The sequence below is a fragment of the Papilio machaon genome, chromosome 7 (assembly GCF_912999745.1).
Source record: "Papilio machaon chromosome 7, ilPapMach1.1, whole genome shotgun sequence".
In the NCBI taxonomy this organism is placed as follows: Eukaryota; Metazoa; Arthropoda; class Insecta; order Lepidoptera; family Papilionidae; genus Papilio; species Papilio machaon.
The window spans coordinates 594254-620730 of record NC_059992.1 but is presented as its reverse complement, the minus strand read 5'-3'; the positions used below and the strand labels follow the sequence as shown (position 1 = coordinate 620730).

The following is a 26477-nucleotide window of genomic DNA, read 5'->3' as shown; positions in this document are numbered from 1 at the left end:
AAGGAGCGCCTTACACACTTCAGTAATAGGTTCAAAATAGGACATAAGCCTCCAACATGAACGAAGTGCCGTACCGCAGTGCGCGACTCGAAAGAGACCACATTGAGCCAGAACGGAACGGCACTATGACCGAATCGATGTATGAAAGAAATACAAATATGTTACCATCCTGTTCGCCGCCGGTACACTTGCACTCGGAATGCACCGAGCTCTTCATCAATCGGTTCCCGTACTCGTATAGTTGATACGTAACGTTTGCACTGAGAATGAAAACACTTCCTTTATATGTTGTTTTTACGTTATATAAACTCAACTTGTTTTATTAGAGATAATTTTGAATTAAAGTTAAACATTGCTTTGTTGTTATTTATAAATGATAACTCCGAGTTTATTCTACTAAACGTAGATACCGTGCCTTGCATACTAAAATCTTAAAATATCTAGGCTAAGATAATTTTCATTGTTATACCATAAAAGTTTGGCATTGATGACTCTGTAGGAAAGACATTCGAAGTTTCCTTTACAAATAAGGGTAGGAAGACTGCATGATTTATTGGAAATGATTAATTTCACGGAAGTAGGTAGGTCGATATTAGAACATATAAAATAAATTAGTTTCGAAGTACAAAAAAAAATCTCGCATATAAATCATAAAAAGAAAGCTAAATGTTGGTAACAAGGTACAAGTTATGTTTTTATAAAAAGAAAGAAAAAAGGGCGACAGAAAATTTAAGATATAAAGTTACTTATGAACATAAATAAAAACACGAAAGGCGTAAATTCGAATGCCGTCGGTCAATTTTTAATAAGATCTCGTGTTTGTTCCGGTGATAAAGATAAATTAAAACGATTAATCGTAAGTCAACTGGTAGTTTAAGGGATTCTTTCGCAAAAATGATAATAGGTTAAAACAAATGAAAGAATTATTAAATAACGACAAAACAAGACACGAGCCTTTTATTAAACACGAGTGAGAATCGATTCGCAATGTCTCGGGTTCACAAACATGAAAACAGCTGTGCGGCTTCGGGCATCATCGCATTTGTTCGGTATTCGACGAACAATAAACGTATACGTCTATGCTCGCGTCGACCGTCGACACGACGACGAACAAGTTCGTTGTTCGTTGTCTCTGATTCAGTAGCACATGAGATTCAACGGTGGGGTGTCGTTGCTTTGCCGCAGTACGAAAAACAATAAAATCAACCTAACAGGGCTTCCAGTGTACTAATTTTAATAATTACTAATACGAAAGTTTTGTATAGTGTTTGTTGTGATTCAGTTTCTTCGTACCTGTGTGGATTTATACTTGCGATCAGGTAATGAAAAAACAAAAGATTTCATTTAAAAGCGTTTTTCGTTTTATTTATTTCTAATTGGAAACGTTACGATTGGATTTCGAGACACTATCCATATTCCACAATCATCGTATTAAAAAAGTTTACTGTTTATGCCGATACATATTATCTTCTCTTAATCAATTAATTATAAAATATCGTTAAAATAAATTGTAAATTTATGTAAGTCGTGTTATAGATTCGGTTCACGCTGATCATGATTGCAAAATTGGGCGGTTTTACTGCAGTTTATGAATATGTAGCCAAAAAATAAACGAAAAGAGAATTAGGTTTATAGAGCAATAACAATCTTCAGACATAACCTGCTTACTGCCAATAAATAAAATTGATGAAAGATTCGTTCCGAAATAGCCTATAATTTGATGACCTAAACCATATTCTAACAGTAAAAAACAAACAGTTTATTATATTATTAGGATGTTAACATCGTACGAGTATATTTTTTTGCATTAATCGCTTCTAATCAAATTATTTTAATTGTCACTAGTACACTATGAAAGTATCTACTAATTAACATATTTTACTTAATTACATGTTGTCAAATTGTAGTTGTACTTGAATTAATTATGATAACTGGTCAGGTAGAGTCTATTGTTAACATAAAAAAATAATTCAAATAAAGCAATGAAGAACGAAGAACGTTGTCTCTTATAGATGTAATAACTAATTAAATTCATGTTTGTAACAAAATTCTTCTAATATTAATTAAAAACCAGAATACCTACATTCTTTTATCTAATATATAAAATTCTCGTGTCACAGTTTTCGTCACCGTACTCCTCCGAAACGGCTTGACCGATTCTCATGAAATTTTGTGAGCATATACAGTAGGTCTGAGAATCGGCCAACATCTATTTTTCATAAACCCCCCCCCCATTTAGTTTTTTTAACTGCGCGCGGACGGAGTCGCGGGAGACAGCTAGTAATATAGAGATTTTGACTTTATTGTCACAAATTGATGTACTTGCAGAAACATATTGAAATTCTTGGTATGTTTAAAGTATAGATAATAAAATCGATTGATGATAATTTACAAAATTTTATTTAATTTGATAATATTTATATTAATGACATATTAAAATGCAAGCACATTCTACGAACATTGATAGTTGCGGTTAGGGTTGCCAGGTCGCCAAACCTACTAGCCGGACAGACCAGCCAGTTTGGCCGGACATTTGGGTAGAAAGGCCGGACACCCTATATTATTTAGGATTTTGTCTCAGTATTAATAGGTACACTCTCGCTTGGAAAATTTAAAAAGCCTAACAAAAGCCGGAAAACCGTTTATTTTGGCCTGACGTGCAATCAAATAGCCTACCTATCTTTGGCTTTATCCGGACGCCTGGCAACACTAGTTGCGGTAACAGTATATTTTTTTTTCAAAACAACAGTGAAAATATAGCTAAAGTAATGTCAAAACAATTCAATCAACATTTGGGTAACCTAATTTATAATCGTACAGAAGCACTGATTTAGTTGAACAATTTTCCTAAAACATTACGTCAACAAATTATCCGGATTCACTTATGATTTTTTATCAATTAAATTAGCTACTCTACTAACCATGAACTTCTGAGACTAAAATCTATATCTATATCTATATCTATATATATAAAAGAAAGTCGTGTTAGTTACACTATTTATAACTCAAGAACGGCTGAATCGATTTGACTGAAAATTGGTGGGCAGGTAGCTTAGAACCAGGAAACGGACATAGGATAATTTTTACCCCGTTTTCTATTTTTTATTTCGCGCGGACGGAGTCGCGGGTAAAAGCTAGTCTCTGTATAAAACATATCATCCCTGTCCATTATCATTGAAAAAACAGAGATAACGATATGTTTTAAAGGAAGATTTTGGATGTCAAAAACCCACGGCAATTCGATTAACAATGTAAAAACATATCGTAGCTTTATTACGAGTATGTTTGTTTTAAGTGCGCACGTTCTTTATTCTTATAAGTTTTTTTTTCCGTCTGCCAAAACTTGCCTTTGGTAAGATTTCTTATCTTACTTAGACGATGTTAACTTTTGTATTTTTTACGTGTCTCCTTCATTTTGTGAGAATTAAAAATAATACTGATTTAATGTATTTAAAATATAAGTTATGACGGTATAGCAGTATGAAGGTAGACGACTTTTGGGATTCCAAGTCTTTTTTTAATGAAATAAACAGCCAATAAGTCGAGTCCCGTAGATACTAGTACTTGAGTCGATTAAAATTAAACCGGCCATTACGTTAATAACAATTCAATAACATTTTTTTTAATTTCCTCGATTTCATACCTATTTATAATCATCATACTTCATACTAATATTATAAATGCGAATGTTTAGATGGATGGATGGATGGATTTTTGTTTGAAGGTATCTCCGGAACGGCTCAACGGATCTTATTGGCACAGATGTACAACATTATCTGGAAGAACACATAGGCTACTTATTAAAGTTTTTTTTTTAATTCGCGCGGACGGAGTCGGGGGCGACAGCTAATTTTAAATATGAAGAAAAGTATCAAACACCATAATAGTAGTAGTTTTACCGGCGCTTAAGTTTTACTATAGAATATTTATAAAGTTAATCGCATTTCAAAAGTTTTCTCAAAGGCGATTACGTCACTTTTAAATTGGAATTAATAAATCTAAATATTGACTTCATCGTAAACTAATTGAAAGTCGGAAAACTTTTCTCGTGGCAACAGAGTTTGTACATTTCAACAAGCTTAACTAAAGAGTAACTTCATTTGAATAAATTATTTAGTTGATTTTTTTTAACTTCATAAATAACTTTTCATAAATAAATCTCTACGAGGGCAATTTGTATCTTACAGTTGCGTGGCTATTCAGGTGATTTACAATTCCAAAACGCGTGTATAAAAATGTATATTATCTCTGTCAATCTCTTTTAAAAGATAACAACTACATCATCATCAGGTCACTATACGTGACCACTAAGGGTGACTAGGCCATAGTCAACCACGCTGGCTCAGTGCGGATTGGTTACCTTCACACATTTCTTTGAATTTCTTCGCAGATATGTGCATGGTTGTAAATCTAAAAACACATTGGTAATTGGATTCGTAGTCAGGACCTGCAGATTACAAGTCAAGTGCTTAACCGCTGAGCCACCGACGTTTTGTACATTTGTTTACAACTATATGATTACGTACATTTGTACCGCACGAGAAAGCAATTTACGGCAATCAGTAGACAAAATAAAACAAAGGAATATAAGTGCTAATTCTTTGTTGCAAAAAAATTACACGAAATGCAAAACAATGTTACCAACTAACGGTACGGAAAGTTAGGCCGCAAATGGACCGCTTTTAAATTAAAACGCAAGGATTTGTCATATGCATGTGACTCATTTATCATATCACCAGCGTTGCTTATTTATGTATTTCGTACTGTGCATTTCATTGCTCGTACAAAAATCATGTCATCCCTTGTTTTTTTTTGTTTATGTACGAAATGTAAGATTATACTGAAAGCCTTTCACTAGATCAGAGATTCTCAGAGGTTTTTGTAGAGCCCTTTCAAAAATTACACTGACTTCGGTTCGGTGAAATTCCTGCTTCAACACTTATTTAGCTTGTGAAGTATTATCACTTAATTTTGTTTCCTGTCTTTCTTTACTGTTCTAAACTAGTTGAAGTTATCTTCGGAACAGCTCAATGGGTCTTGATGAAATTTAGCACAGATGTAGAACATAGTCTAGAACAACACATAGGCTATATGTTTCGCGCGGACGGAGTCGCGGGCGACAGCTAGTTAATGAATAAAGACTAGTGCAACAGTAATAGGTATTTTAATGTAAGCTGTTTTAGTATAGTGATTCAATACAATCATTTTTCGCTCAAAATTTCTGGGGCGATAACGAAAAAAGCTATGCATATTCCTAACGTGAGTTTTTAATTAAATTATTTTTATAAATAAACACAGTTTTCATTTAAATCTTGATTTACCTTAAAACACAGTTAAAAGAGGTCAGTTAATTCGGAAAATATATTTGCTTAGTAACAGCAGCAAGTATTTGATGTAATTTGTGCTGATTACGTACTTGTTCTACAAATAATTTCCAGTTATATTAGTATTACAATCTGTCTAACTATTGCCGGATGTTGAATAATTCAACAAAATATAGATGGCCTTGATTTTTTGCCCCTTCTATTAAAATAACATTAGTTGTTTATTTTTAATATGTTTTGAACACAAGATGATTTTAACGAAATTTTGTTTTGATATTTTGATATTTAAAACATAACAATTTTTTTTTATTGTTTATATACACTTACTAGTTGTCAGTAACCTATGTGTTCTTCTAGACTATGATCTACTTCTGTGCCAAATTTCATCAAGATTTGTTGAGTCGTTCTGGAGATATCTTCAAAAAAATATCCATCCATCTAAACATTCGCATTTATAATATTAGTTACACTGTGTTATCTCAGAGTTTTCAAGGAGTATTAGAGCATACATTTATTTTTGGAAAACTACACTTATTCGAATCCTCAGGATTAATAAATTGAACTTTGTACTGGAATATAAATTATAATGATACAGCAATAAAGTTTTGATTAGTTAATTATTTTTTAGAGTTTACTAAAATAGCTACAAAATTAAAAATAATACGTTTTGAATTTTTATGAAATATGTTAATTAAAAATACTATTTTAACACATCGCAGACTAATTTTTTGCCGACTTCAAAAAGAAGAAGGTTATCAAGTCGACTGTATTTTTGCTAAAATAAAATAAGTATTATGAAGTGCTCAGTGCTGTGATAATTAATTCTCAGTAATAAATCTTAAGTTTAGTTTGTGTTAATAAAGTTAATTACAATTTATGGGAATATCATTTTGAGATGTTACGATGTCTTAGAGATATAATATCCATTTACTATGTTATTCATAAAACAAACAAACGAGCACGCCTGAATTCGCCAAAATAACGAAGTGACCGTTGTCGATAGATATCCGCATTTGCAGATGCTACGGTCTATCGCTTAAAGGTAGGTATCGCAGATGCGTTATAACCCTAAGAGGACCCATGCATCCTCTCTTCTGCTAAATATACCTCCCCTTCCCCTTTCTTATAAGGAAAAGATGAGTAGGGGAAGAGGATTAAAATTAGTCGTAGAAAACGAGGAATTACTTCCATTTCACGCGCGTCTTCTGTGTGTTCGTGTATGAGTGGGAAACGTTCTTTCAATTTTAATAAATCACTATTTTTTATCTCACAATACATTCATCGTATACTGACGGAAACACATACACAATCTTTTGTTTTTAATTCTTATGAAATGTGGAAAACATAAAGTATATATAGAAATTGTACAATCTCCATTTATGGAAAAAGGAAATATTACATGCGTTCATTCTTTCATCATAGTTGCTTTGATTCTTTGTGGATTGTATTTGTTACATAAATAGAACAGTTATATAATATTATATTTAGGTTATGTTGTTACATCTTTATGGACCTATTACAAATATTTTTTTAGAAACATAATGAATAAAAGAAAAATGTAGAGTTATAAAGATTTCATTTGCACACCTCTTTATTTAGTCTTTGTCGTAAATCGTTTATTTAGTTTATTATAATAAATTACATTTATACTGGTCGGAATATATATATATATATATTATATTGTAAAGCGTCTTTCTGTCCTCTGTTATAAAAATGCATTATTATTAATAGATCGGCACATACAAATAGAAATAAACAATCTTACATCGTTGAAAAAGGTCAAGTTGATAAAGCAGCCTTAGTTTTTTTTACAGATAATGGATGTTAATAATATTAATTTGATATCCATCGTTAAGGCTAAAGATATGGCCATGTATTGGTAAGTGAAATACATTTCTAAGAACTATTTTAACTTTACCTATTATAGTTATTATACTTTAAAAGAAAATAACTTTTTAAAAACAAGTTATTGTTATATTGTTGTTAATTAAAAGATTTAAAAAAAGATATACTATTCGTCTATTCCAGTGATTGTCAAACTTATTTCTTTCACCGCCCCCTTTGAAAATCAATTACATTTCAGAGCCCCTAATTTCTATTCAGCCCTAAAACTTAAAAACCACAAATTCATTACTTTAATTAATTTCAATGCCCCTCATTTTTTGGGCCCCTTATCGCCCCCTCCTAGGTTTCTAACGCCCACTTTGGGAAACACTGGTCTATTCAAACGAGTCCAAACTCGATGAGATTGTGTCCTTCTTTCGAAGTTCCTATGTCCACATTCCAGCTCCATCATGAGGTCAACCGTTCTGTTCAAAAAACGTTCAGAAAACCGTTACGGAGATACCTTCTAACAAACATCCATCCATGCATCTAAACTTTGGCATTTATAAAATGAGTAAGATTGTATTTCTCGCTACACAAATCTATATCAGACCAGTTAATAAAACGAATTAAAAAACAGATGTTATTACTTAAGAAAAAAGTCAAAGATCTAAAAGTTCAAGATCGTTTTTTTTAATATCAGTCGAGAATTTGGCAAGACACTTTAGGTATATATTTTTTTGGCGTGAGTCCATACAGTTGTATGTATTTATAAATAAAAACTATAATAGATTTTAGGCTTCTCTTGTTTGTTGCATAAATACCGTGTGTGTAGATTTCTTTCCTTATACGTCAAAAAATTAAATTATTATATTAAAAATATCAGTTTTTGATAACGTATATCCATTAAAATACTTTTGTTACGTTTGAGTTCTAAATTGAATCTTATTTTTAAACTACACATTTACTAATTTATTTGTAATAAAAAGGACACTTTATGAAAAACAATTTGTAAAATACAAAATTCACATCATCAACCTTCCTTTCTCCATAGATCTCTATCAGTTGCCATATCTGATTTCACTCCCTTCACCCAATCCATCCATAGTTTCTTTGGTCTTCCTCTACGTTTGTAGTCATCCTCATTAAAAATACATAATTAGACCCTTAAATGATTAAAACGAAATGTAATTTATGCAAAACGACTAAGATTTTATTAATTGTTTTTATTTCAAAGTCTTAGCGTAGTTTTCGAGGAAGGCTTTTTACTGATTTAAAATCACCTAAATCATCTTTTGCTTCACCTTGGAACTTGTCAACAAGGCTAACTTTAGGAAGATATTTCTAAATTATACTCCTGTCGATGCCTGTTCAATGCAGCGTGAATATTTTATGCCTACAAGTTGCATACGCACGGGACTGGATCGATGTGGCGAGCCAATAGCCAGACATAGTTACTTCGGGTTATTGAGCTGTACTGGACAGTTTATACTTCTATCTATGTAAATAACCACTTTCTGAACGACCCCTTCTATATAAATTAAAGATAGGCAACGCATTTGCCTTTTAACTTGTAGCAAATGTTATGGGTAGCGGTCGCTGTGTTGTTTGACCCAAATATGTGGCCATTTACCACCTTTTTATTATAGAAAATGTAGTATTGGATAAAATCAGTTGAAAGACAACTGTGTTCAAATAAATAAAAAAAAAACCTAAGCATCGATTATTTACATTTATCATTTATTTAAATGCATTGTATGATTCTGGACAATAAAGTTGGGGCTTCACAAGTTCCAGAAGAAATTTTAGGTTCAAAACTAGTAATTAGGAAAGGTAATTTAGGAAAGGAGTCTATGAGAAAAAAGTATAGGGATCTGTGAATTAGATTATATTCATTCAAAGTCCGCTGCAACAGTAGCTGTAATAATCAGATGGTTACACGATTAAAACAAAAGCATGGCCAACAATCTTGATGACGCATTAATTAGGTGATAGCAACATTGTAGAGCCTTATCAGAATTTCGAAAGGCACACAAAATAAAGATCATACCAATAACTTTAATTAACATTGACTGTGAATAAATTTAATTTTGAGAAATCTCTAATTTCTAAACATCTATCGGCAGTTACGTACATTAATCATTAAGGAAAATCTCGCTTTCAATAAAAAAAAAATCCGTACTTATTTTGTATTGTAAAAATATATGTTAGTGTCCCAGTTCTGTGTACCATAGAACAGTGTTAATGGACTTTGTTTTTGAAACAATCTCAATTAACGCTGCTAGTGTGGGTGTCTATTGTTAGAAATCTGCCAACATGAACACTATATTTTTCTAACACTATTTAAGTATCATTAATGGAAAGTGCTACTCCTAAAAATGGACCTAATTTTTTGCCGGTAGAATTTTTTAGACTGAATTAATTGTTAGCATACGATGTTTAGTAACTAACTTGACACAGTTAATTAGCCAGGGGAATAAAGAAATACAATTAATAAGTAAGTTAGGTTAGGTCAGCTGATTTATGCATACCTGGTTTTTAATTAGAGTTATCTGGTTGTTACGAAGTCCTCAAAATAATGATGAAATAGCATACAGCAAAAGGTTACTGTACTTTATCACATTGGATAGTGACGTGAAAGGATTTTGAACGATAACATGTTACATTTGGCCTTGCTGATAACAAGTATTAGTTAATATGTCTGAAAAATCACGCTTATTTATTTGCCCTTACACTAGATTTCGCCCGCGATTCCGTCCACGCGGAATTTAAAAAAAACTTAACATGTAGCCTATGTGTTCTTCCAGACTATGGTGTAAATCTGTGCCAAATTTCATGAAGATCCGTTCCGGAGATACCTTCAAACATCCATCCATCCATCCATCCAAACATTCGCATTTATAATATTAGTAAGATTTTCATTTTCGACGAAGTTTACGAAACTCGTAATAAAATACAAACGATTAAAATTATTGATTTGAATTTATTATGGTAGTCATCGTTAAGTTTACATAAAATTTTAGGAATAAAAATAATTTATCTTTAGTTCATTGTTAATGACCTACATAATGTCTACATGTCTATGGTCAAAATACCTTATACTTGAGTTGTAAGTTAACACGTGTATCAGAGTTAAATACGAAACACTTAAATGTTGGAGTTTCTCCGAGTTTTCTTGAAGTAGACGTGAGGGTTAGAATCCGTGTCAAGATGACGTCGTCTCCCATCTCGGACATACAACATATTTCTACAGTTTACTTATTAAGTATGTTGTATGTGTACATAATATATGTTTGCAGTCGGAAAATTGCTAGGATATAATTATCCGTCTGCGTAACACGCATTGTTGGCTGCGTTGTGTAATACGGGTGCACTAGTACGTAAATGATTAAAATCAATGTTCGAATTATCTCCAAAATTATAATATTAACATTTAATTCGGTTGCTAAGCCGACAAGCGTAAGCACTGATAAAACTGCGTCGATTGTGTTCTGATTGTTGAGAGCGTTAGTCCGGGAAGATATTGCGTGATTACTAGTCGTGTGTACAAAGGCATGTTAGCTCCAGTGACGGGTACTTGGGTAAGGTATGACAATATCTTATTTATGAATTTCTAGATCTAATCAGTTCTAGGTTACTTTTGTACTTTATTGATTACGAGATTTTTTTATAAATATGGGTACCCTGTTTTTTTTTGTTGGTAGGATTAAATATTTTATAAGACTGTTAAAGGAATCCCAAATTTCTAATAGTACACAAAGTTACACGATACTTGATTTATATAAATTTATTTATGGTCAATTTTCTATAATACTAGCTGTCGCCCGCGACTCCGTCCGCGCGCATTTAAAAAAACTTAATAGCGGTATAAAAAATAGATGTTGGCCGATTCTCAGACCTACTGAATATGCTCACAAAATTTCATGAGAATCGGTCAAGCCGTTTCGGAGGAGTACGGTGACGAAAACTGTGACACGAGAATTTTATATATTAGATTTATGGTGTTCGAGATCCCTTATCCCAGGGTAGTATTTGTTCTACCTTCGCAAAACATTTTTAAAAGAAATACTTAAGAAAAAGTTTTCTACTGTCATAAAATCTTTTTTTTTTTTTTTTTTTTTTTTTTATAAGAGAAGGGGGCAAACGAGCGGCGCGAACACCGAAGTGATCATCGACGCCCATGGACATCCGCAACACTACGAGAATTGCAGATGCGTTGCCGGCCTTTAAGAAAGAGATATGCTCGCTTCTTGAAGGACCCTAAGTCGTAGTGGTTTGGAAATACCGCCGAGGACAGACTATTCCACAACGCGGCCGTGCGCGGCAAGAAATTTCGCGAGAACCGCACTGTTGTGGAATGCCAGCCATCCAGATGGTATGGATGGTACCTGGCGGTCTGTCGGGTCGTCCGATGACGAAACTCGGCGGCAGGAATCGTTCCAAACAGTTCTTCGGAACACTCCCCGTGGTATAAACGATAAAAAATGCTGAGGGAACTGACGTCCCTCCGCAAGGCCAGAGTATCGAGCCGATCGGTAAGAGCTCGGTCGTTGACGATTCGAGTCGCTCTCCGTTGTATGCGGTCAAATGGAAGAAGCTGGTATTGGGGTGCTCCCGCCCAGAGGTGCGAGCAGTATTCCATGTGGGGCCGAACTTGCGCCTTGTACAGTTGAAGGCGGTGGCCCGGCTGGAAATACTGCTTCGCCCTACTGAGCACACCCAGCTTTTTGGAGGCCAGCTTGGCCTTGTCTTCCAAGTGACCGCGAAACTGAACGTCACTCGATATGTCAACGCCGAGAATACCGATACTGGCTGAGGCAACCAGGGGAGTGCCCTCAAAACGAAGATCCACGACAAAGGGTTGTTTTTTAGCGGTAATGGCGCATACTTGTGTCTTTTTGGGATTGAATTCAACGAGATTTCGTCGACCCCAATCCGAAACTTCACCCAGTAGGGTCTCCAGTTCAGACACAAGTTTGGTCCGGTTCTCATCGGCAGTAGCCCGAGAAACATTGGCACGGGCCGTGTACAGTGCGTCACACATGCTATCGTCTGCATAACAATGAATGTTGCTGAATTGCAGCATGTCATTGATATGCAGAAGAAACAATGTGGGCGACAGTACACAGCCCTGTGGGACACCAGCGTTGATTGGTTTCGGGTCAGAGCACGCACCGTCAACAACGACCTTGATGCTCCGACCCTCCAAGAAGCTAGAAATCCAGGCGCAAAGTTTCTCGGGCAGCCCGTAGGAAGGCAACTTCGCAAGAAGTGCTTTGTGCCACACCCGATCAAAGGCTTAGGCCACGTCCAAACTAACCGCCAGGGCCTCCCCCTTGCCCTCGATAGCCTCCGACCATCGATGCGTGAGGTACGCGAGAAGATCACCAGCTGAGCGACGCTGACGGAACCCATACTGCCGATCGCTAATCAGCTGATGCTCCTCAAGGTACCTCATAAGCTGGCAATTGACGGTCGTTTCCATGACTTTTGAGAACAAAGGGGTAATGGCAATCGGCCTGTAGTTGGACGGATCCGAGCTATCGCCTTTCTTTGGGATCGGGTGGATTATGGCAGTCTTCCATGAATTCGGGACGATGCCTAAGGAGTAGAGGAACCGGAACAGGCGCGTTAAAACCGGTGCCAACTCAGGAGCGCAAGTCTTAAGCACGATGGGAGGAATTCCGTCAGGCCCACTCGACTTGTGGACGTCCAGAGAATGCAGCACTTTACGTACTGATCTCTGGCGAAACTGGATTTCGGACATGAAGGTGTCACCGCACGGGATATTCGGCGGTGAGCTACCTTTATCCTCCAGAGTTGAGTTCGACGCAAAAAGAGAGCCTAGAAGATCGGCCTTCTCTTTTGCGGTGTGGGCCAACGAGTCATCCCCCCTGCGCAAAGATGGTAAAGATGGCTTACAAAAATTCCCCTGGACAGCCTTGGCGAGAGACCAGAACGCACGAGTTCCCGAAGGAAGTTTCACCAGTCTCTCGCCAATGCTAGCCACGTGTTCCGACTTTGCCTTGGCAATAACTCTTTTGAAGGACCTGGAGGCGGAGTTGTACTTCTTTTTGAGCAGGCTGGTATTTACATCCCTAGCCGCTGACGCTTCAGCCCAGGCTCGGTAACAATCCTGCTTGTAGCGCGCTGCTAATTTGCAGGATCGACCATACCAGGGCCGAGAGCTGCCCCCGATAGGCACGACAGATGACGGAATAAATAGTTCCATCCCCTGAAGCACGACATCGGTGACAGAGTCGGCAACGGCATCGGGATCGTCCAGCTTGAAGCAAACTCGCTCCCATGGGTAGGATGCAAAAAAGGACCGCATCTCATCCCAGTCTGCTGACCTGTAGTGCCACACTCGGCAGAGGCCATTTGGCTTGAGCCGTGGGCGACGCGAGATAGGTACTGTTGTCCGGATCAGGCAGTGGTCCGACGACCCCAAAGGGGCGTCGACGGAAACCGAGTAGCTGTCTGGATGTGAGGTCAGCAGAAGGTCCAGCAGGGAAGGTGTATGATCTTCCACATCTGGTATTCGCGTTGGCGATGTAACCAGCTGCGTCAGATCATATGACAAGGCAAAGTCATGGACAGATCTCCCCGCGTGATCGGTGGTTCGAGAGCCAAGCCATTCGGCATGGTGGGCATTAAAATCGCCAAGTACCACAATCTCGGCGGATGGGATCTGCTCCAGGACGGAATCTGTAGCCGTTTGGACTTGCTCCATGAGTCGGTCTATTTCGGCATTACTGCTATGGGACCTATAGAGGCACGCGTAGACTCGCGGATGGTCGTCGCTATCTACGCGCAGCCACAAAATGGATAGGTCCCTACCTTCAAGAAGGCTGAGGCGACGAGAGCAGACATCATCTCTGACGTACACGCACACCCCGGCCCGAAGCAAAAAAGAATGTTCCAATTTGTATCCCGGGCAGGATAGATACGATGTGTCCGCCGGAGGAGATATCTGCGTCTCAGTAAGGAAAAGCAAGGCCGGTTTAGCCATCCGTAGGTGGTAATGGACGGCCTCCAAGTTAGAGTGGAGTCCCCTAATGTTACAGACGTCCACGGCGAACGTTTTAGGGGAAACCGCTGCGCGTTTCTTACTTTTGCCCCGAACTCCAGCAACGAGCGGAATGGTGCCCCCCCCAGAATACGCAGGGCGACCCGCGCGCTTACGCCCAAACTCCAAGCGGGAGTTCAGGCGTAAACGCGCGGAGGGGGATTCTCCAATACCAGTTCTTCATTCTAAAATTGTTGAAAGCACAATTAGTTTAAGACAATGTCAACAGTCAGTGTGAACTCAAGCTGTGTCGACTTATGAGTACTCCAAGATCTCACCTTGACCTCAGCATCTTGATTATTTTGAAATATTTTTATGTTCAAAGTTTGCAGAGTTATTATTTTTCATAGAAACGTTAACTTAAAAAATATTTGAAAATATTAAAGTCGTAAAGACACGTGTCGCAAGTCGCAATGGTACCAAAGTACATACTAACAAGTGTAAGTAGATAAAAAACTGTTGACATTGTTTAACACATCTTTGTTAATGTTGGAAAATAAATAAACACATTTCTTAATGAATAATAGTATTACAAATATTACTCAATGTAGAACATGAACTCCAGATGTAGTTGGCCAGCCAACAAGGCGGCATTGTTTGTCGGTTAAGGCCCTCAGCCAATCTCGCAATTATCTTATCTTTGTCTTCTAACATTATCTTGCAAAATAAAATAGCTATTTCTATCCTATATTTACTACGTGTCATATTACTTATAATGATATACGAGTTTTTATTACTTTGTCTTTATTATATTACTTCTACTAAATATGTAGTGATGCTTTACAATCATTACTTTGTGGGTTTTTAATTTGATATAAGGGGTCTTAATTTATCTTTAAGTACCAGATCGTGGCTTCTAAATTGGCTTTCCTAACCAAGGCAAAGGCAATTAATTAATTGTCAAATATAATATTTATTTGTAATACAACATGTTCGAAGTTATTTGTTATTTAATATGATCAGACATAATTAGTGCCACGCTTCATTGGAGGCGGAATATGTAAGCTTAACAATAGAACAAGTCTATGGCTTCTAGCGGAACTACTCGTAAGGTTTCTATTGATTTGTGTTATTATTTGTTTACTAGCTGTTCGTGACTTCGATCGAGTCGAAATGAACACGATTTTTACGAAGAAGTATTGAGACAGTGACGTCATGTTGTATGTAGATTGTGGTGAATTACAATAAAAGGTTTTATAAAAGATTCATGTGTTCAGTTTTAAATTTTAATATGTTGTACATATGATTGTAAGTAATGAATGTAAAAAAGCAGCCGATAATTCTAATGTTCTACTTTGTTCGGCTTTCATTATGCCCTTAGTCATTACAATCATGAAAGCTATAAGTGAACCACAGTATATTTCAACTGAAATATAAAATGAAATATATAATAATGTGGGCTTTAAAATGAAACCTTATGAAGTATTGGGTAATAAATTGCTTAAGCTATGTCGAGTCATGCTGGTCTAAAATAGTTCGATATTCAGCGACCGACAAGCCGGCGGCTGTTGCGAAACTTTCACATCGGAAATAAAAGCAAGACTTTGGCTTATAAACTTACGTAAGCAGACCCACAATAATATCGCTGGTTAAAATTGATGATCCCATGAATAAGTTGAAAGTTAACGAAATAGTTCCTAAAGGTTATCGCTTTTGTAACTGTTAGTTTGCAGCTTAAGCCATAAAATGTTGATATAAATATAAATTTAGAGATTAACTAAAAAACAGCTATACCTGTTTATATAAAATCCGGTTTAAGTGACTTTGGTTTTGTTGTCTGAACACAACTGAAAAAAAACAAGTGTAACTAAGTTGTAACTATTTTAAAATTACCTACCTAGAGTTAAACAGTACAAAAAAAGCTTAACATTTTACTACTTAGAGTTGAGAGTGATCAGTACCCACAATTAGTAATTGTCATCAGGGATTTACGAAATAAGTAATCGATCATATTATTCGTTTTACGCATATAGTTTAAGCATGAGACACGAAAACAAATCAAAATCGGAATTCTGTTTTTGCCCCATCATAGATTCGATCTTACGTCGTCCTGTCTGCCAAGCAGTTCATCGCAACGAACTAAATCCATACCAGTCTCATATCAACTACTTCACTTCTGCTACAGACGATAGGTTTCTCTTGGGTGTCTGACAAAAAACCGTTCGCGGTTACTGAAAACAAATTCGTGCCAACTATGTTCTATGAACCGTAGTGCCTCAGCCTTATTAATTTCGATAGTGTTTTGATATTAATATGTTGATTTGTCTGTGCAGGGTCTGGTGTCGCAAGATGGTCAGTGCGCGATGACGCCGGGCATAAAAATGGAGTCAAAGAGCACGCAGATCCACCTGCCGTTGATTGGGCGCGGCAGTCGCGGCGACCTCAACGACAAGGTCACTTTCTCGCAACTCAAGTCGCCGGAACAGCTCAATAATGGACAACTCACCGGGTAAGAATACTTACTACTAGTACGAGCATTAACAAGCACACAGCACTAATCAAAGAAATACGGAGATTTCCATGTTCTATCGATGTTATGTTGAATAGAGTAGGGGGAAGCGGATGGGTATTTTACTTACATTTTTAAAATGTAATTAACATTTGTATGTAGGTCATATTTGTATTTGTATATCTTCGAACAAAATATTCATCTAATACTAATTTTCAGATGACATAGTAAAACTAACCTTTCAAGTAAAATTCTGTCCTCGCATTTTCAATTTTTGGACGTTCCTCTTCGACACCTTCGAAAAAGTGGTATTATTTTTAAAGGTGTTGTATTGTAAAAGCCTTTTAGTTTACGTAGAAAATCTTTTGTTATGTTATTGTGAATATTGTTGGCATTAACTCTGCCAGTTTTTGCACCAAAGAATTGAATAGCACGAATTTTGCGAGCACTCCACTTTTGAATGAAGAAAAATTTCGCTTCTGCCACAATGGAGGGAATGCAAAAATAATGGAAAAAGCCTATAGTCTTAGTACTTATATATAGTCTTAGTGAGTCTATTTGCTTATTTTTATAACTTGATTATTTAGAAGGATGTGTTGAGGTGAATATGACTGAATGTTTTACGTATCGTTAGCTGAATGATTCGTAGAGAAATAAAAACATTAGTAGAAGATTGGTTTTTACTAAAGTTCAGGAAAAGTGGATAGATATTTAAGGAAAAGATTGAATGCAACTTCAACTTGTGATTCAGATGAAAAATTCAAATGAAAGAATAACCCGTTATCAATGGACGTTTAAATCAGATCGAATTGCGTCATAACGCCGTTATTCCGGACACATAATATGTATGTACATATGTATGTATATACAACACGTTTAACCGTTTCACGTTTTAGTTTTTTACTTTTAAATCGACTACTAAAAACTTTCGTATATTGATTTAAGTGATGAAATAAAAGTCAGTTTACAAATAAACACTTTACTGAAATTAATGAAAAATTATTTTAGTTTAGTAGTAGTTAGTTTAGTTTAACCAAACAGGGTAGAGACAAGAGACGTTGTTAATTTTTTTTTTACAGAATCATTATGTATTATTAATTACGGCCAGTTATTGCTATTTTTTAATTGGTAAAAACATTCTGCGTAAATATGCGTAGACAATGCAACTGCAATTGCGGATGTCTATGGGCAGAGGTCGCTTCGTATTCGTATTCAGGTGGACGCTTGCTGGTTTGACACCTTATGACATAAAAAAAAAAAAAAACATCCCGTCTTATACCCTGAAGCTTACCCTTTTTAACGTGGTTCAATATTCCATTGTCAACAAATTCTTATGTCAATTAACCTAATTAAAAATATTAATTGTACCTCATGCCAAAGTTCAGTTCATTCGAATTGAAGTACAAAAAAAAATTAAAGTTATTAAATATTGTTATTTTTCAAATAATATGACGCGTGGGAATTGTAAATGAGACCTCATGTTTTTAAACGTAATGTTTATGTGAAGCTTTATATTTTATTAAGTGCTGTGAATATTTGAGTTTCTCAGAGAAATTTAAAATTACAGACAAATTGCCAATCCTTTTTTGAAATCGGTTACAATGGAAGGAAGTATTCGTTTATCTTAATCTATGTTAATAACCAAGGCCAAGACTAGGTGACTGAGTGCTAACTTACTATTCATCACAGTATAATCAAAGAAGTTGTTATTACTTTCATTAAAAAAACATAACACATCCAACATAGTTCATAACAAATTTAAGTAGCGTAGAAACTAATCATACATAGAACACTAAGGTAATGTAAGAATACACCGAAATAAATGTAAAAGTCGTATTGCAAATAAGCTATGGAAGGACTGACATAGAGTAACCTATACACAGAGATTTGAGACTCGAAAGCTTTTTTCTATGTAGGAAAATCGTAAATTGTAAAACAAAAACATGGACCTGTAAGTCTTTTTTACTCCTTATATTATTATGTTAAATTTTACAATGATAACTTCAAGGCTGTAAAGCGTAACTAGGCTTTATTACATTTATAATTTAAAGTAAGAATAAGAAGCGCTCTTAATTTTTTTAAGTGATTATGCTAATGTTGTAGGAAAGTTAAATAATTCAATTAAATTGAGTGTTCGCTATGCCATGAATACTCTATTATTTAGGTAGTCTGTGGACAGAAATAGATACAGCCCTTGAGCTAGTTGGTCTCGCCTTTGTTTATAAGGGCTTAAGTAAATGTAATCTATTAAGCGACTTTCATTTATCGTTTTGTACATTTGATACGTAATAATGTCTATTTTAGTTTGTACAAACAGAACAGAAAGAGGAAAGACTTGTAAACTTGTCACTAGCAAAAACTCTAATACCACGACCACACAGAAGACAGACGAGAAGTGGAAGTAATTCCGCGATTCGTCTAATGAGTGTGGTACCGGAGGCCTAATTTTAGTCCTCTTTCCCTTCCCACCCTTTTTCTTATAAGGAGAGGATGGGAAGGGGAGGTGGCTTTGATAGAGGAGGAGATGCAAAGGAAGGTTAAATATTCTCTTTTTGTGGGTCTTGTCCTTCGTCGATTGGGGGTAGGCAACGCATCTGCAATTGCGAATGTCTATGGGCAGCGGTCGCTTCGCCATTTCGGCAAATTCATGTGGCCGCTTACTCGTTTGCCACCTTGCAATAAAAAAAACCTTGGGTTAGAATTGTCTTTTGTTATAAAAATTGTTTCAGTGTTTTTTGATTCCAGACTATGCTCTACATTTGTGTAAAATTTCATGAAAATATGTTTAGCCGTTCTGGAGATAGGTAGTAGCAATTATCAACATTAGTGAGATTCTTTGACTATGACCTTCTTAAGGGTGACCAGGTCTTAATTACCCGCGCTGGCATTGTGTGAATCGCTTGACAACACGTACATCTTTTAATTTTTAATTTTTTTTTGCTAATCTTTTACCTATGGAGCCTAACTTATTATAATCAATTTTAAAACGTTATATTCCGGTCCCATTGACGTCAGAGAGAACAACATAAGTTATTCATTCTATTCTTACTTTACTTCGCGCAAAAAACCTGAATATTTGAAGAAACATTGGACTTTGAACTTTTTTAGATGTTGAATAAAATATAATTATTAATATCATAGACGTTGTAATTGTGTTTCGACTATACACCAATACAAAAAAATATATATAGACGAATCTGCATAAGCGAGAGTCCATGAAACCGAAATATTTTTCTCGTGTATAGAGGTTTCTTTCTAACCCCAGTTTCTGGCTTATAGACGTCGTCCGTCGTGGCCAGACAATGACTCTTTCAAGTTAAAGAAACATAACACAACTAACTAAAAATTTAAAAAGACAGTTTATTTACATATGCAATGGTTCTAAATAGTAGATAAGTTTGAACCGGAAATTAATCCTCGTAAAACAACGGATGCGTCACTGCATACGATTCGTATCGATTACTTGATGTCCTAATTAACTAGTTTTCGATAACGAAACAATTCATCCAATGTTTAATATCGTTTGCAAAACCTTTGTCTTCTGTTCGTTCCATGATGTATTGGTTGATATACATACAAAGCTCATTATTGTACCCGGTACTCCGGTACCCGGCGATTGGATTGGTACGTCTGGCAGAAGTCTTGTTCCTCACTTGTCAAATTAAACGCTAATAGCTAAGCTTCCTCTTCAATAGTGTTATTACATGAATGAATAGACAAATAATTGTGACCATTTTTATTGATAAAATCCTATCGAATTGTCGTCATGGAAGCTAAGTTTAAAGCTTGGTTTTTAGTCGACTTCAAAAAGAAGGAGGTTATCAATTCGACTGAATTTATTTTATGTGTGTTACTGCGAATCTCCGCCTCTGATGGTCCGATTTTGATAAAAATTATTTTAATCGAAAGGAAGTGCTTGCAGATGGGTCCCATTTTTTTGTTTTTTTTTTAAATAACTAGAAGACTAGTAGATTTTGAATATAGCTTCAAAATTTGTTGCGAAAATTAGATACATTTTTGCTTTCAGCGCTTACGTAGGCTAAACTATAAGACCTACATAAAATTGATGTATGGCGAATTGTAGCTCTTTAAATGTGCTAAATAAAAGTCCGCGATAGCATATATCTATCTTTTATGGTTTTCTCACAATAACCATTTTTTTCTTTAGAAACATTAATTATGTTAAATAGTGTCGCGATTCCATCGAGTGCAGCATTTTTGGCCGTCATCCAAACTCTTGTAAAAATGAATTGATCGCTGTTGCACCAACTGTAGCTTTACTAATGATTTCAAGATTCGACAATTTTATACAAGGACGTTTTGATTAAAACCGCTGTCTGGTGCGCTCTATCTCCATTCAATATACAATTCGTACATGTTTTGATTATTACTTGACAAAGCGTACGCTTTAGAACGACTACTGATGCCGCAGCAATATAGTAGGTTCTTTAAACTACTATGTGGCACTATGCGTGCTTTAATGATATCAATTGCAATATTTTAAAATAGCTTCATGGATGTTTTCAGGGGCTCACAAATGAACATATGCAACGGTGGCGCTGGCACCGCCGCGATGACGGGGCTTGTTCCCAAGGTGCACAACGACTGCGGCGACCAGAAAAAGCCCATGGCTTCACTCACACACCTGCCCAAGCGGCCGCCGGTCGACATCGAGTTCTCGGAGTTATCTTACTCGGTCAGCGAAGGCAGGAAGCGCGGCTACAAGGCGTTGCTGAAAGGCATCAATGGCACATTCCGCTCCGGAGAGCTCACTGCCATCATGGGACCTTCTGGCGCCGGAAAGAGCACCCTCATGAATATATTAGCAGGATACAAGTAAGTTGGTTTTTCAATATTAAACACATTTCCAAGGCGCGTCACGAGCACGATCGAACTACGCTTTTTTAGGGCATTCTTTCGACTTAAGTCACTTCATGTCATAAAAGTTATTGGCTTCACTATAGCTATAAGCAGTGTTAACCGTTAACATCTTGATTGTAGCCATTCCTCGTAGTAACGGCAGTTATTTTTAATGTAGTTATTTTATACATTTTTAATTCTGGAACGCATCAGGTTATTTTGTTTACGTTTTATTTATATCTGTGATTCATATCACATTCATAAACTAACCGTTACTTTCTTTTAAAACGCGTTCGCTGTTCAATGTTAACAATTTAGAAATGTTTGACATCTGGAACGTTGCCAGAAACGCGCCTAGTTCTAAACATGTGATTTTATAGAGCTGTTTTCACTGCAAACACTGTACCGAGTTATAAAGGGTTCTCCGTAGTAGCAACTCCATGTATATCACAGGTTACCAAAGTGCAGATATATATCACAGGATGCATTCATTTTATCCAAACAATGTACTTTACTGGCCTCTATTTTAAGCAAAGTATTAAAAACTTTTAATGTTAACAGGTTTCAAACGCTTACTTTATAGCTAGTTTTGCGGTTGTATGTAATAAGTTGTTTTTTTATATTCCAGATCGTCGTATGTAACGGGGTCCATTCTCATAAACGGCAAAGAGAGAAATCTGCGGCGGTTTCGGAAGCTCTCCTGCTATATAATGCAGGACGACTGCCTCCTGCCTCACCTCACCGTCCGGGAAGCGATGTACGTGTCGGCCAACCTGAAGCTAGGCAAAGACATGACCGCCGCCGCCAAGAAGATAGTCATCGACGAGATCCTAGAGATGCTGAGTCTCGTCGAAGCGGCGGATACGCGCACGATAAACTTGTCGGGCGGACAGAAGAAGCGGCTGTCGATAGCTCTAGAGTTGGTCAACAATCCACCGGTGATGTTCTTCGACGAACCGACGTCAGGGTTGGATAGCTCATCTTGCTTCCAGTGCATATCTCTGCTCAAGTCGCTGGCCCGCGGCGGCCGCACCATCATCTGCACCATCCACCAGCCCTCCGCCAGGCTGTTCGAGATGTTCGACTTCCTTTACACGCTGGCGGAGGGCCAGTGCATCTACCAGGGCAGGGTCAGCGGCCTCGTGCCTTTCTTATCGTCCATGAGCCTGCACTGTCCCAGCTACCACAATCCTGCGGATTACGGTATGTCAATAACCTTTTAAATAATACATCTTGCATTGTTCTCGTTCTAAACATTGAACTTGTGGTACAGTAATGGAGGTGGCGACGGGCGAGCACGGCGACTGGGTGCACAAGCTGGTGATGGCGGTGAACAAGGGTGGCTGCGGGCGGGGGAACAACTCCTCCTCCTCCTCCTCCGCGAGCTCCGCCCCTGCCGCGGCCGGCCCCGCCCCCGCCCTCGCCCCCGCCCTCGCCTCCGCCCCCACTCACAACTGCAACTTCAACAATCATAAGACCAACGTCAACAACAAGGATGCCTTACAAATTGTCGTAGGTAAGTTCAACCAAACTATTTGTATACTATTTAAAAATATCACACTAAGTGTGGTCCAAGTAGGTAACATTGTTAGTATATAACTAAGCTGATTATCAACAACGCTAATGTTAAATTAGCGAGAATATTTTCAATGTATAGTTAAAACAACAGTATGTAGGAAAGAAATATGTCTGCTCAATGTCACCCGCGACTCCGACCTCCCGGAATAAAAAAAACTTAATAACTAGCCTATGTTGTATATATGTGCTAAATGTCATCAATATCCAGGCAATAGTTCTGGAGATGCCTTTTTGACCAAAATCCATCTATCCATACATCTTAACTTTCACATCTATATATATAAAAGAAAGTCGTGTTAGTTTATATTTATAACTCAAGATCGGTTGAACTGATTTAGCTGAAAATTGGTGGGCAGATAGCTTAGAACCAGGTAACGGACATAGGATAATTTTTACCCCGTTTTCTATTTATATTCCGCGCGGACGGAGTCGCGGGTAAAAGCTAGTTTATAATATTAGTAAGATGTAACAAACATTTTTGAAGTTTTTACCGTTAACACGCTATTACGATACAATACCTATTTAATTAAAAAAAGCATTTAAACCGTTTTGACCGTAGTTATCATTTAAGTTGTCACATTTATGTATGAAATATAATAATGTCCACAGACAAACCCACCTGCACTGTGATAGACATGTCGGAGGCTCCTCTGAACACGGAGAAGCCTGCAGCCGGCAACCTGGCGCCCGTCACCTGCACCACCTCACTGCTCGACTCCAGCGAGAGCTTCACCAAGAAGCCGGTGAAGGCGGGCTTCCCCACCTCCGGCTGGAAGCAGTTCTGGATCCTGTTGAAGAGGACCTTCCGCAGCATCCTGCGCGACCAGATGTTGACACACCTGCGCCTCTGCAGTCACACCGTCGTCGGCCTTCTCATCGGCTTCCTCTACTACGATATAGGACATGATGCCGCTAAAGTGATGAGCAACGCCGGGTGTATATTCTTCACCGTCATGTTCACAATGTTCACAGCTATGATGCCTACTATACTTACATGTAAGTTCTGTTTAATGTTTTTTCCTAAATAAAGGTGGCGATTTCTGTATCGTTTACCCTCATTTATCATCATTTTAGGCCAAAATAGACTCCTTCACCATAATGTATTATATCTAATACTATGTACGTATATATAAAAAATATAAAAAAAACTAACTAGTCGTTTTTTATATTTCAGTCCCAACAGAGATGAGCGTGTTTGTGCGAGAACATTTAAATTATTGGTATTCCTTGAAGGCGTTCTACTTTGCCAAGACAATGGCGGACTTGCCTTTCCAGGTTAGTTTCAATATGAAGTAATATTCCTTATCCAAGAGATGGTAAGAGCGTCGGTGGCTCAGGAATTGACTCAGAAGACAGGCGTCAAGTGGAAGTAATTCCGTGTACAGTCTGATGAGTGTGGTGCCGGAGGACTCATTTTAGTCCACATTCCCTTCACACCCTTCTTATTAGGAAAGGATGGGAAGGGGAAGTGGATTTGGCGGAAGAGGGTCGCATAGGAAGGAGAAATATTCTCTTTCTGTGCGTCCCCTTCTCCGTTGATTAAAGGTAGGCAACACATATGCATTTGCGGATGTCTATGGGCAACGGTCGCCTCACTATTTCGGCAAATCCAGTTGACCGTTTGCTCGTTTGCCATCGTTTGATATAAAAAGGCTACTAATTAAATCTTGTAAATAATAATAGTAATCGAGTAACGTTCAGTTTCGCGGTCACTTGGAAGACAAGGCCAAGCTGGCCTCCAAAAAGCTGGGTGTGCTCAGTAGGGCGAAGCAGTATTTCCAGCCGGGCCACCGCCTACAACTGTACAAGGCGCAAGTTCGGCCCCACATGGAATACTGCTCGCACCTCTGGGCGGGAGCACCCCAATACCAGCTTCTTCCATTTGACCGCATACAACGGAGAGCGACTCGAATCGTCAACGACCGAGCTCTTACCGATCGGCTTGATACTCTGGCCTTGCGGAGGGACGTCAGTTCCCTCTGCATTTTTTATCGTTTATACCACGGGGAGTGTTCCGAAGAACTGTTTGGAACGATTCCTGCCGCCGAGTTTCGTCATCGGACGACCCGACAGACTGCCAGGTACCATCCATACCATCTGGATGGCTGGCATTCCACAACAGTGCGGTTTTCGCGAAATTTCTTGCCCCGCACGGCCGCGTTGTGGAATAGTCTGTCCTCGGCGGTATTTCCAAACCACTACGACTTAGGGTCCTTCAAGAAGCGAGCATATCTCTTTCTTAAAGGCCGGCAACGCATCTGCAATTCTCGTAGTGTTGCGGATGTCCATGGGCGTCGATGATCACTTCGGTGTTCGCGCCGCTCGTTTGCCCCCTTCTCTAAAAAAAAAAAAAAAAAAAATTAATTATTCACGGACGAAGTCACGGGTGACAGCTAGTCTAGTATATAAAACATATTTTTTCCCGTGTTATTGCAGATAGTGTTCAGCGGCGTGTATGTGATAATAGTATACTTCATGACTGGTCAGCCGATGCAGACGGACCGGGTGCTGATGTTCACCGCCATCAACATCCTCACGGCGCTGGTGGCGCAGTCCCTGGGTCTGCTCATCGGCGCCGCCATGAAGATAGAGACCGGCGTCTACCTCGGCCCCGTCACCACCATACCTGTCGTCCTCTTCTCCGGCTTCTTCGTCAACTTCAACGCCATCCCCAGCTACCTGCAATGGCTGACGTATCTCAGTTACGTTCGCTACGGGTTCGAAGGCGCCATGCTGTCAGTGTACGGGTTCGGACGGGAGAAGCTGCACTGCTCGGAGGCGTACTGCCACTTCCGTAACCCGGACATGTTCCTCAACGAGATGACGATGGACAAGGCCAACTTCTGGGTGGACGTGGCCGCTCTCAGCGCATTCTTTGTTTTCATTAGAGTAATCTCCTATTTAGTTTTAAGGTTCAAGTTGAAGATGATGCAGTAGGTTATTTAGCACAAATCAGCTTATTTATATATTGGTGATATTTTTCCATTTACTTTAACTTCACGATGACGAATCATGCTCATGTCGTATGATACGGTTACTATGTGGTACGGTTACTGTAAGTTACTGTGTGGTACGGTTACTGTATGATACTGTGTGGTACGGTAACTGTTAGTGACTGTGTGGTACAGTTACTGTTAATTACTGTGTGGTACGGTTACTGTAAGTTACTGTGTGGTACGGTTACTATTAGTTACTGTGTGGTACGGTTACTGTATGTTACTGTGTGGTAGGGTTACTATTAGTAACTGTATGTTACTATGTGGTACTGTGCGCAGTTACTATGTGTTGTAAAGTACGCAGTTACTCACCGCGAGGTATGCACTTTACGTCGTAACTACACTGAATTTGATGCTTGGACGTAAGGTTGCTATAA

General features: G+C 37.9%; 1 protein-coding gene across 2 annotated transcripts; it reads left to right on the top strand.

The window, feature by feature from the left end:
- The first annotated feature begins 1153 nt into the window (after window positions 1-1153).
- Window positions 1154-26135, top strand: LOC106712714 (ATP-binding cassette sub-family G member 4). Of its 2 annotated transcripts, none has more exons than XM_014505354.2 (8): window positions 1154-1319; window positions 16491-16666; window positions 21194-21502; window positions 22155-22729; window positions 22800-23042; window positions 23714-24100; window positions 24279-24379; window positions 25541-26135. In XM_014505354.2, exons 2-8 carry the CDS (start codon window positions 16521-16523, stop codon window positions 26039-26041), a joined length of 2262 nt encoding a protein of 753 aa, XP_014360840.2. In that variant the 5' UTR covers window positions 1154-1319; window positions 16491-16520; the 3' UTR covers window positions 26042-26135. The 2 variants fall into 2 exon arrangements, with proteins under 2 accessions (XP_014360840.2, XP_045534754.1); XM_045678798.1 differs by lacking the exon at window positions 1154-1319 and adding an exon at window positions 10659-10732 and having other exon boundaries at window positions 16488-16666.
- Window positions 26136-26477: the final 342 nt, after the last annotated feature.